Below are 11856 nucleotides of genomic sequence, written 5' to 3'. Positions count from 1 at the left end.
GAGCTATGTGGCTGGTGGATCGGGCGGGTTCGGCTTGAGTGGCTCTACAGAGCAGGAACCACACATATATGTATCAATTTTCGCTGTGGCCACGACCAAAGCGAAAGAGCCGAGTTGACTTCACACTCATAAGAGACCTTTCCTCGGCGGTAGTCGAAAAAGCGGAATAACGAGACAAGTTCGGTAATAAAAAATAGTGCATATATCGTACAGAATACTCAAACCGTAAATATTCGATACGCTGAACACGTTTAACGGAGTCACATATATTCCCTTTGTGCTGTGCTTATACTTATTTAAAAAAAAAACAGTGAATGTGCTTGTTTTGAGTAGGGTTTCTCCTCGGTTTTTGTACTCTTGTGTGCTTCTGCTAATTGGCTCTCCATTTCCTCTGCTGCGCATGCGCAACCTACAAAGTGTCAATAAATGGGAGCTCATCTCCCACCCCATTTGATGTTTTTTCTCGGCTTTATGGCCTGGTTTTTTCCCCTCCATCTCGATTTCAAATTCGTATTCGTATTCGTATTTCGTCTTCACATGTTTCGCGACTTTTCTGTTTTTTTTTTTTTGATTGGGGTCTTAAACTCGTGATGAACGCCAGATTCCGGTTTGCGCACAAAAACTAATAAAAAAAAAGAAACAAATTAATATGCATAAGTTTGGTGGAAAAAAGCCGGAAAGTGAAACCGCTCTTGGCTTTGTTTTCCACCCATTTTCTCAGCGCGCACTTCCTATTTTCCAGCTCTTTAAATATAATATTACAAACTTTTAAGTGCCTATTCATGCCGTTTTGTTATCAGACCTCTGAGATATCAAGGCTAACTTGTTTTTTTCCCATTTCAAAAAGACAGATAAAAACGGTCTAGAGCTGCGAAAACCCGCTGCAGATCGCATGATTCACGGTTCTGCTCGTTGCACTAAAGATTCGCTGTTGACCAGCTTTTTAAGGGCGCACCGGCGAAAGTTGAGAATCAGGTTCCACAACCCACTCGAATTGCCAGTACCCGGCTACCACTTCCACTGCCATATTTAAATACAGACTGAAAAGAACAAAGCAAGTCTTTGATTACATTCCTTCCGATTTAGATTTTAAAATCATATTGTTGTGACTCATTTTCCCAAGAAACTTTAAAGCACTTTAAAAAATTGCTTCTGCTATTCAATAAAATAAGACCGATTTAATGTTACAAACATTAAAATAAACTATTTTGAGCTTTAACTGCTATTAACTTCTAAACATTTAAAAAACAATTTGGTAGGGATATAAACTGACTTTTGACTTTTTTCGTTCAAAAATAATTCTTAATCTTATATAAACTTTGCTCAATGACTTTTTGATTGGTCAATGTTAAAATCAAGTGATATGAACAATTAAGGCGAATAGAAACAAAGCTTAGAATTGATTTTGTGCTAATCTCTGAGAATATATGCGGACGAATATACTATATTTTTCAGACATGGACTGTAGGGTTTTTCTAACTACATGAGTCGATTCTTTTGCCTTTCACTTTTCCCGTTCAATTAAAGCGCCAATTGACTTGAATTGGAATTATGAGTTGTCACAACATACTTGCTGGCCAGCCACGCAAAGCATTTAACTCGATTCCGGGTCTTCTTTCTCCAGGAAAAAAAGGAAAACCAAGCCGCAGATGACGCTGAATAGGGGGGAAGCACCGCAGCTGTGGCTGCTCCTCCTACTGGCCTCCATTTCGGGCACTTTATGGGCTTCAGTGGCCGCCAGGACAGGTGAGTCCTTTGCCGTTGTGTTAACCACAAAGGGGTTGCTAACCGAACTTAACTATAAATTTACTTTGTTTATTTGCAGGACCCTCCCATGATAAGGTGGTGGTTTGCTACATTTCCACATGGGCTGTTTACCGGCCGGAGCAGGGCGCCTATGCCATCGACAACTTCGATCCAAACCTGTGCACCCATGTAGTGTACGCATTCGCTGGTCTGGACCTCACCCAGGCAGCCATCAAGTCCTTGGGTGAGTTTCCGCGTTCGATTTATGGCCATATGCAAATTTAAGGGTTTCAGCTTTTCTTACACGGGAAAAAATTTGTTAAAGGACTAGTTTGTTGGGTTTATATTTGGGAAAAGTAATTGCTAGTGTTAACCATTTTACATTACATATTACTTCTAAAATAAATAATCAATAAATCAGTTTTTTTAGTTATTATTAGGTAATAATATTTTGTATCATTTGACCTTTAATGTTATTTAAAAAAGATAAGCCTATGTACTCTATAATTTTGTTTTCTGTTCAGATCCGTGGCAGGACCTTAAGGAGGAGTACGGCAAGGGCGGCTACGAGAAGCTGACCGGCCTGAAGCGCAGTCATCCGCATCTGAAGGTCAGCCTGGCTATCGGCGGTTGGAACGAGGGCTCGGCCAATTACTCCATCCTGGTGGCCAACAGCCTGCTGCGCGGCAGGTTCGTCAAGCAGGTGTCCAGTTTTGTACGCAAGTACGGCTTCGATGGTCTGGATCTGGACTGGGAGTACCCGACGCAGCGGAAGGGAAAGCCCGCCGATCGCGAGAACTTCGTCCTGCTGACCAAGGAGTTGCGCGAGGAGTTCGACGAGCATGGCCTGCTCCTAACCTCGGCCATCGGGGCGGCCAAGAAGGTCATCGACGAGGCCTACGACGTGCGGCAGATCTCCCGCTACCTGGACTACCTGCACATCATGTGCTACGACTACCACGGCAGCTGGGACCAGAGGGTGGGCTACAACGCCCCGCTCTCGGCGGCCGCCGATGATCCCCTCAGTGTGGTGAGTGTACCTTCAGTGGAAGTTTCTTGTAGAAAAAACAATTCCCGGAATCTTTGATATTTTCCATAATTTAAACACTTGCTTTGAATCAATATTCATTGATTATAATCCTTTAAAAATGTTGTGCTGTTTAACAAACTCTTAGTAGAAAATATTTCATATTTAATTGCATTATAAGAATCCAATAGATCACAAAACCTTTTTAGAACAAATTTCAGATATGAATTTTTAGTTTGAGAAGATTTTTATAACATGTTAAGAGCATTGGTTTAATACTTAAGACAGTAAGGCATAGGAATGTTGAGATGGTTGTTTCATTCTCAATGTAAAGGAGTTTACATAGATTTGATTCTGCGAAACAAGACCATTATAAAACAAATATAAATGTGTCCTAGATATCCTTTGCATCATTAAGAATCCTTAGCTTTGTTAATCTCCGGTATCCAAAGCTTGTTCTTAGTTTGAAAGTCTATCATTAAAACTCTTTGGTTTTACAGCAATTCTCCATTGACTACCTGTTGAAGCTGGGTGCTCCGCCCGAGAAACTGGTGATGGGTCTGCCCTTCTACGGCCGCACTTTCAAGACGGTGGCCGAGGGCAATCTGAACGACAACAGCGATGGAGTTGGCTTCAAGGGTCCTTACACGCGCGAGGATGGATTCCTGGGCTACAATGAGATCTGTAAGACGCTGAGCAACCAAACCTCCGGATGGACTCGCCAGTGGGATCCAAAAACTAGCCAGGTGCTGGCCAAATCGGAGCGGAACATCTTCACCCAGGAGGTGAATGTGGTGACCTACGACAGCTCGCGTTCCATTGCCAACAAAGTGCTGTTTGCCATGTCCAAACGACTGGCGGGTGTTATGGTGTGGTCCGTGGACACAGATGATTTCCTGGGCAACTGCAAGCTGGATGAGGATACCTACGACGATTTCCGTAAAGTGACTGCAGCGCCGCGAAGAGTGAGCCAGAATTATCCCTTGCTAAGGACCATCAATGAGGCCACCGTTCTGGCCGTGGATGAGCTGGCTGTTCCGGAACCGCAGCCAGATGACTCCGAGAACGAGATCCCGCACGGCAGCATTGCGGATCGGAAGAATGCCGCAGCTTCTGTGGTCAGTTTGGGTCTGGTGTCCACCGCCATCTTCATGCTGCTGCACCGGATCACCCAGTGAAGAATCGGGATCGGGATTGGGATTGGGTCCATCCGGTGGCCATAGTCTAAGCAACACATCACCTTGTTTATGTAGTCATTAAAGTCCAAATTGTAATTTCTAAGGTAAAAACATGTTGTTTGTTTATCGTTGTGAATTATAGACATTTTCAAGGGGCTTATCAGTAGTGGAAACTTTTTAGATATTTTATATAAAAGAAAATTTATCATATAAAAAGAGAAAATTCCATCCATTATAATTTGAAATGAATATTCATTTACCTATTTTTATTACCCCTTCAAATATTAACGGCCCACAAAAATCCATCATGTCTTAAAATCCAAACTGTATTTTTTAAGTTAAGTTTAGGTATTTTCTTTATCATTGCGAATTATAGATAATCTAGAAAAGGTTTATAGTGGTGGAAACTTATTTTCCATCTATGTTTTGGGAATTTTTTTATATTCAAAATAACTTAATATTCCATCTATCATACTTTGAAAATACAATTTTAATAATTTTTGATACTCCGCAAATTTTGAGCGTCCTAATAGTTTTAAAGTCCATATTGTAATTTCGTGAATTAAGGACAATTTAGAAGGGGATTATCAGTAGTAGAAACTAAAATTTTTGAGTGTTTTAATATTTAACACAATTCTGAAACCGTTTTGGAATTTTTATCATTTAGAAAATTAATTAAAATTCAACCCACTTAAATTTGTAAAAACATTGTTGAAACCCCTTTCATATTTACCGCACCATTAAAAATCCATTGTTTTTTTTTTTGTTAAAATGTTTTGGTTATACTTGGTGTACTTCTTTAATAAATTTAACTGGCGCTCTAACATTTAACTAACTAGTCATATATTTGTATGTGTATATGGGTGTGTGTATACTGTATACGCAACTATGTAAATACGCAGGTAAATATAACATAATTTGTATATATTTATAATATCCATAGATTATCATTGCTACAAGTTGTCAACATTCAATTCAATGCTACCATATGTGTTAAGTAATACAATATATGTGTTCTATGTAAACTATGCAAAGGATATCGCGTAAAATAGTTAAAGCAAAGTGTTTGGGGACCCCTTGGGACCTTCGATAGTTTTGGAAGAGAAAGAGGATATTTTTTAAAAGAATAGAGTTCCCTTTTTGGATGGCAAACATTACAAATGCGACGATTCTTAACGTAAGGTGGTGGCTCTATCGGCAGTGATGGGAGGTTTATAGGGTATATACCCAATTAAATGATTGAAACTTATACCTTATGATGGATAAGAAGATTGAGGTTAGATTTTGATTTGGTATTTGAAAAAAATTAATCTTCGGGCTAATGGGACGTATCTGGGTTATGGGTTATATACCCAAATATTTAAATGATACTTTTATCCATATGATTGTTAAGAAAACTGAGGAATACATTTTGAATTTAGGCTTATTCCATATGGTACCTATACCATATGATATTTATGCCATATGATACTTATACCATATAATATATATACAACTTGATATTTATACCATATAATATTTATGCCGTTTGATATTTATGATATTTATACAATATGAATCTTATACCATATCATATGGTATAAGTATATTATGGAATAAATATTATTTGGTGTTAATAACATATATAATCAGTATCACAATGTACATACATCATATATATATCATGATGCTCGTATCATATGATATTTACACCAAATGATTTTTATACCATAGGATACTTATACCATATGATACTTATGGCATACAATACTTGTAACATATGATACTTATACCATATGTCATATAAGAAGACTGAGGAATAGACGTTAAATTCAGTACTTGGCAACATCATTTGATTCCCCTTGACCCCCCATCACTGATCCTTAGAGAATATAATGAAGGTGAAACCGCTGCTAGACGAATACCTCCTGGTCGTCGGTGTCTCACAAGCGACCTCCATCCGAGGAGGACCAGTCGGAACGCTCGGCTCCGCTGCCATAGATGTCCAGCTGCTCCCGCGATCGCGTCTTCGACTTGGCCTTGTGCTTGGCCTGCTGCTGCGATCGTTGCAGCTGGTAGGGATTGACACCCCGGTCGTTGATCACTTCGTAGTGCGAATCTCCGCCTCCAGTCGATGCAATCAGCAGCTCGTGGATGTTCTTGGTGGAACGGCGATGCGCCTCCAGGCATTGCGATTCCGAGGAGTAGGGAAACGAGGCCACAAAGCTGGGCGACGACTGCTGACCTCCAGTTATGGTCGTCGTCGGAGCAGGAGTAGGATCACTGGCAAAGTTCGCCGGCGGCGGTGGCAGCGGCAGCGGCAGGGGAAGATTACCGGAGCAGGGCGTCGAGGGCGAGAGATCGGTGAACTCCGTCTTGGCCTCCGACTCCACGGAGCACATGCTCTGTCGCGAGATCTCCTTCTGCAGCTGCTGCTGCTGCTGCTGCTGCTCCTTCAGCGTGGGCATGTTCAGGTTGGATGTCTCGTAGTCATCCTCCCGCCTGGTCTGCGGAATGGGCAATCTACTCCTCACGGAGTGCTCCCTGCCACGACCAAACCGCTGGGCCAGGTAGTCCTCATTGCTCTGCCCGCTGCTGTGACTGCAGTTACTGTGCTGGTGCTGATGATGGTGTCCCGGTGCCTGTGCCTGTGCCTGGTGATGATGGTGACCCTGATGCCGCTGGGCATTGTCATAGTAGCTGTCGTTCTTCACGGACATGTTGCAGCAGCTGCTCACGTCGGCAAAGTACACCTCGGACTCGGCCGGATCTGTGCCCACTGCCTGATCCTTGGCTATGGCCCCATTGGAGTCCTGATACCCACTGTTCTCCACTCCCGCCGTTTGAGGTTGTGCCTGCTGTCCAGGATTAGTCTGCTGCGTAACCTGCTCCGCCTGCTTGGCAAAGAGTTGTTGGACATTGGGTCGTGATTGCTGGCCGGGATTACTCTGCGGGCCAATGCTCTTGGCTCCAGTGCCCGCCTCCAGGCGCTTCTTGAGCTTCCTCGTGGGCAGCGTATTGGAGCAGCGTTCTCGCTCCCTGGGATTACCCCCATCGCTGTCCGATGGCGTGTTCTCGTACTCCGCCTTGGACTTGTAGACGGCGGAGGAGCGTGTGGCCGCCACCAGGGTGCTCACATTGCCAGCACTGCTGAGGCCATCCATTCGCTCTAGCGTTGCAGATTGCACTTGCAGGCGTTGCAGCTGCAACTGTTGCTGCAATTGCTGCTGCTGCTGTTGCTGCTGATGCTGCAGGTTGGGATGCAGTTGCTCCTGGGTGAGGGTGACGGCCACTGTTCCAGGGTTCCCCACCAAACAGGCTGTGGGCTGCAGATACTGGTAGTAGCCACGACGAGCCGGACTATTGGGATCACTGTACGGCGGCGGAGGACCCCAGACTCCATAGGGCAGGGCATTTGGCGGGGGCATGCCACCGTAGGCGGCGGCCACCACGGGCTCCTCGATCAGCATCTGGTTGCCATCATGGTTGCCCTGCATGGCCGTCGATGAACTGAACCCGTACTGGGAGTCCGGACTGGCGGCTGCCTGGCGAAATCTACGCCCCGTGTCCGGAGTTGTTCGCTGCCAGGGCATTCGTGGCCAGCTCCAGCCGCTGTTGGATCGACCTGCCCCGCGTTCGCCACTCCTGCAGCCACCCACTGCATCCTCTCCTCCGCCGGGATTTGGCGAGTAGAAGTTACCCGGCGGCTGGGCAGTCCAGAATCGCTGCTCTCCTCCTCCGCCGCCTCCAACTCCTCCTCCTCCTCCGGCGGCTGCTGCTGCTGCGGCGGCGGCCACGGTGGCCTCATCCCACGGATAGGCGGTGGCCTGCAGCGGCAGCGTCAACTGCCTATGGGCGTGGCACTGCTCACAGCATCTACAGTTCAACATCCGGCCAGGACCCAAAGCAGGAGGTGGAGCCTGACTGGCGTATAGGGACCTGCAACGCAACTCCAGCTGCTCCCAGTACATTTTCTTCCTTTCGTGACTCAAAAGTTGGTACACCAACATGCAGCTGAAGACCGCAATGAGAACTCCAGCCACGGACAGGCCAAAGATGGCCCTCAAACAGGAGTACAAGGAGCCATGGACCACGCCGCAATCCGAAAGGGAGTCGAACACCAGGCGCACTCCTTCTGAAAAGCATTGAAATTAGCCAGGAAGCTTAGCTGGGCTCATTGTAGTAACAACTCACCCTTGTCCACCCGATCCACCTGGGATTCGATGAGGTCCGAGTAACAGGTGCAGGTCCTCGTCTTCTGGGCATATTCGCATTCCCTCAACGCCTGCAGACGACTCATGTGCAGCACAGTGGTGGTCACGGTGACCAAAGCGCAGGTTAAGGCGGAAACCAGGCCACAAGCTCCAGATAACTTAATCTAGAGAAGATTTGCAAAGGATTAATAAAGGTAAATAGAGGGAAGTCTTCAAAGAGAAAACCGAGAAAAAGTTGTAGGTGCATAAATGGTGCAAAATGTTTAGTTTGTCTATTAAATTTACGTAAACTGGTAAAAAAAAACCTTGTAAATCATATATTTTGTACTTTTCCTGTGATGAAATTATTAAAATTTTTAAAAATGTTGTATTTAGCTATGTTGAATAGACTTTTATATATAAATTTAAATTAAATGTAAACCTTATTTAAATTAAACAAAACGCATTTAAAACAGTTAGGATCTATTTGAAATATTTAAAATCTTAAAAATGTTTCACACCGGTTTTCGCACCTCAAACTTTTGCTAGTTTTCGCTGTGTACATCCAGAAAAATGAAGTTTTTAAAACAAATTCTTTAAAAAATGAAAAATTGATATTTATAAATAAAAGACTCAAGTCCATTATTCCTTAAATTATTATATATTTTCCTTAAGTTAGGCATTTTGTTCTCTGAGTGTAGGTTTATCCTTACCAAATAACTATAGCGATTCCTACGCCTGGCCAGACTCATGATGCAGATGCCCGTGAGGATGAGCAAAGTGGCGGGCACAAAGGTGGGCACCGTCTCAAAGTTACCCACCGTGATGGTGTACGAATGGAGCAGGAAGTAGACGCCCAGGAAGAGCACGCCCAGGAGGCAACTGAAACCGCCGCAGATGAGACACCACACCACATACTTTTTGATCCCAGCTCCATGGCGATGCACTGTAAATTAAAGGAGAGAAGTTTCTATTTAATATAGATAGCTAGAGGGAAAAGGGAAAGTCCAATCCCAACCAGAGCCGCGATGATGAGCATCCACTTGGCCGGAGGAAGGCGGAGGAGCTGGCACCCAGGAGCAGGGCGGAGGCATGCTGTACTGGACGAATTGCATCACCGGATAGCCGTGCATTTTGACTTGGTTATACGTGGATTCCTTGAGGCAATTAAAAGAGTGTCATCTATGGCCTAAGAACACATCCTGGCGCTGGAAATTCCGGAACACGTTTTTCCCCGATTTTTGCACTCTTTCTTTTTTTCTTTTTTTTGTATTCTCCGCAGTGCGAAACAGAAAAATATCTACACAGCCATTTGGAAGCTGAGTTGCGAAGCTTGGGATGAGGTGCCTCCAGTGGCAGCTGCGCGGAACAAGGAGACTGGAGTGGGGGTGCTCCGGGTGGCGGATGGAGCTAACCAAGCTGGGAGTGTGCGTTGCAATTACAGGAACGGTGTCAACTGAAATCCTGACTGACACTAGCAATAGCGCCAACCCCCCGAGCAAATATTTTGCACCAGCTCCAGGAGAAATAGAGAGTGCTTCAAAGGGATAAAGAGAGAGAGTGAAAGAGAGCAGTGTCCTTCGGCGCAGGCGCAGGATGTGGATGTGGATGATGAGGATGAGGAAGCGGATGAGGAAGCTGTGGAATCACGGAACCAAGCGGAAGCTGCCTTCGCAACGGGCGGCAAATCAGTGACACGAAATCTGTGACCCAGCGACTGAGCCGTGATTCACGGAGTAAGGAAGCCTCAGCAACAGCACTGACAAAAAATCAGTAAACAAATCAGGAGTGAATATAACATTACCCTTACAGACCCATTTAAAAAATTTTGTTATTTTAAATTAGTTACTTCATTAATCAAATTTGATTACATCACAAGCACCATGTTGATTTTTGCAAACACAATTGTTGTAAGCTTTTTCTTGCACATGTTTTGATGGATTCCAAGGAAATTATCATAAAGAATTCTTTAGAAATAAATTTCATGTCGTTGATATTAACCAAGACTTCAGTGGAAAAAATGCATTTATATTAAATTTTTTCAAATACTAATACGAAACACACAGCACATAAATATTAAAGCACTTTAATTATGAAAGTTTAATGGAATATAGAGCCTAAAATAAGAATTTTGCTTTGAACATATGTAATTAAAAATGGAATTTTAGAGTTTCTTGTTTAAACAAACTTTTTTTACTTTATTTTATTATATGTTGCAATACTAAAATAAATTCCAAAGTTTTCATTTGGTTTTACAATAATCGCTTAGTAGTTCAATAACATTATAACCCACATGTTTGTATTGTACATATGGCTTAACGAGTTTCTATGAAATTATTAAGAATATTTTTTAGAAATGTTTTAGTTATATCGTTGATATCAGCCAAGACTTCAGTGGATAATACTTGCTTTTATTTATAATACAGGGGTTACAAAACGAGTTTTTAAATTCCCCCTTATGGAAGCAACTTAGGATCACTCACCTATGGAACCATTTGCATTACTCCGTGGCCTGGGCGGTGGGCGTGGCGGCAGCGGTGGGCGATTATCGTCCAAGATCTGGGACTTGATGCCCGAACCAGGAGAGGCTGTCACTGCTCCTCCTCCTCCGCCATCCAGCTCAGTGTCGTGGTATATATCGTTGCAACTATCACCCGTGGGCTGTGTCTTGGGCGGAAGTTGACCTGCTCCTCCGCCAGATCGCGGTTTCTTCTTCTTGATCATGGTGCTGTTGTTGTCGGACTCACTGACCGTGATCTCATCCGCACCAAGCATGGCATCCGCCAGCAGACTCCTCTTGTGCTGGGCCAAGGAGGAGTTGCCTCCAGTGGCGGGGCAGGTGCACTCCAGATCGCAGTCACAGCTCCCAGCTCCGGCGGAGGAGTCCATTTGGAGCTGCTCCTGCTGGTGATGCTCCTCGTGGAGCGCCTGATAGGAATGATTGAGCAGGGATTGGGCGGACTGCGTTTTTATGGGGGAACTCCTGGCCGGATCCTGCTGACTGGGAGTTTGTTGGTGGACCAACACAGCCACGGCCATGGAGGCATTCTGGCCGGGATTGGAGGGCGGAGGAGGTGGTGCCCGGCCACAGGAGCAGGGACATTGGCAGGGCAGTTGTGGTTGAGGCAACTGCTGTTGCTGCTGCGCCGGATACTGGATGTAATGATAGTGATGAGCCATCATTTGGCCAGGCGGACCAGCTGCTCCCAGTTCCTGTTCCCGTTCCCGATCCCGACCAAGACCGGATTCCAAGGCGACACGTTGCAAGGATGCCGAGGCATTTGTTGCTGCTGCTGCTGCTGCTGCTGCTGTTGGTGGCAACTCCATGTTGCTGCTGTCCGAAAACCGGTTTGACCCTTTAACTTCATCCACTTCGAAGCGATCACTTATGCTGCACACTCATTTTTATATTTCCACTGCCTTCAGCTTGCTGGTCTCACGCTTCTAAACGCGAAATCCGATAAATTGGCCGAATTTATTGCTAAATTTGCAATATTTCGCTTGTATATATAAATATCGGATTAACATAAACAAGGCACTACACTACGCTACACACACAGAGAAAAACAAAAGACGCCGCCGTGGAGTCAGAGATTCACTGAGAGTGGAGATCAAGCGACAAACCGTGCTCGCAACTCAAACGCAACTGAGCGACCGTTCTGGTCTTCGATCGCACTCGGATCTGATCGAACTTCGCAGATCGAACTTACACTGGCAAAAAATATTGTAAGCC

The 11856-nt window shown here is 44.7% G+C and overlaps 2 protein-coding genes across 7 annotated transcripts; one reads left to right on the top strand and one right to left on the bottom strand.

Annotated features, from left to right (window-relative positions):
* Positions 1-75: 75 nt before the first annotated feature.
* On the top strand, positions 76-4062 carry LOC128259558 (probable chitinase 2). 3 transcript variants are annotated; one of them, XM_052992026.1, is made up of 5 exons: positions 76-184; positions 1627-1746; positions 1826-1990; positions 2271-2776; positions 3274-4062. In XM_052992026.1, the coding sequence occupies exons 2-5, from the start codon at positions 1650-1652 to the stop codon at positions 3949-3951; spliced, it is 1446 nt and encodes a 481-aa protein (XP_052847986.1). In that variant the 5' UTR covers positions 76-184; positions 1627-1649; the 3' UTR covers positions 3952-4062. The 3 variants fall into 3 exon arrangements, with proteins under 3 accessions (XP_052847986.1, XP_052847987.1, XP_052847985.1); XM_052992027.1 differs by lacking the exon at positions 76-184 and adding an exon at positions 209-225 and having other exon boundaries at positions 1625-1746; XM_052992025.1 differs by lacking the exon at positions 76-184 and adding an exon at positions 848-1054 and having other exon boundaries at positions 1625-1746.
* Positions 4063-4168: 106 nt separating this feature from the next.
* Positions 4169-11836, bottom strand: LOC128259556 (uncharacterized). 4 transcript variants are annotated; one of them, XM_052992020.1, is made up of 4 exons: positions 10607-11836; positions 8837-9069; positions 8125-8308; positions 4169-8065 (listed from the first exon to the last, which is right to left on the bottom strand). In XM_052992020.1, the coding sequence occupies exons 1-4, from the start codon at positions 11448-11450 to the stop codon at positions 5874-5876; spliced, it is 3453 nt and encodes a 1150-aa protein (XP_052847980.1). In that variant the 5' UTR covers positions 11451-11836; the 3' UTR covers positions 4169-5873. The 4 variants fall into 4 exon arrangements, with proteins under 4 accessions (XP_052847980.1, XP_052847981.1, XP_052847983.1 ...); XM_052992021.1 differs by having other exon boundaries at positions 4169-8062; XM_052992023.1 differs by lacking the exon at positions 10607-11836 and adding an exon at positions 9142-9912 and having other exon boundaries at positions 4169-8062.
* Positions 11837-11856: the final 20 nt, after the last annotated feature.

The sequence above is a fragment of the Drosophila gunungcola genome (genome assembly GCF_025200985.1).
Source record: "Drosophila gunungcola strain Sukarami chromosome 3L unlocalized genomic scaffold, Dgunungcola_SK_2 000005F, whole genome shotgun sequence".
In the NCBI taxonomy this organism is placed as follows: domain Eukaryota; kingdom Metazoa; phylum Arthropoda; class Insecta; order Diptera; family Drosophilidae; genus Drosophila; species Drosophila gunungcola.
The sequence above is the reverse complement of the archived record's forward strand: the minus strand, read 5'-3'. Positions and strand labels throughout refer to the sequence as shown.

What these genes read in the sequence shown, in the direction of transcription:
- LOC128259558 (XM_052992026.1), top strand. Translation starts at nt 1,650, where the DNA reads ATGACGCTGAATAGGGGGGAAGCACCGCAGCTGTGGCTGCTCCTCCTA. An exon ending in GGCAGCCATCAAGTCCTTGG is followed by an intron (nt 1,991 to 2,270) that starts GTGAGTTTCCGC and finishes TTTTCTGTTCAG; the next exon opens with ATCCGTGGCAGGACCTTAAG. An exon ending in CCGATGATCCCCTCAGTGTG is followed by an intron (nt 2,777 to 3,273) that starts GTGAGTGTACCT and finishes TTGGTTTTACAG; the next exon opens with CAATTCTCCATTGACTACCT.
- LOC128259556 (XM_052992020.1), bottom strand. Translation starts at nt 11,450, where the DNA reads ATGGAGTTGCCACCAACAGCAGCAGCAGCAGCAGCAGCAGCAACAAAT. An exon ending in GGAATCGCTATAGTTATTTG is followed by an intron (nt 8,309 to 8,836) that starts GTAAGGATAAAC and finishes AATCTTCTCTAG; the next exon opens with ATTAAGTTATCTGGAGCTTG. An exon ending in GGTGGATCGGGTGGACAAGG is followed by an intron (nt 8,066 to 8,124) that starts GTGAGTTGTTAC and finishes AATGCTTTTCAG; the next exon opens with AAGGAGTGCGCCTGGTGTTC.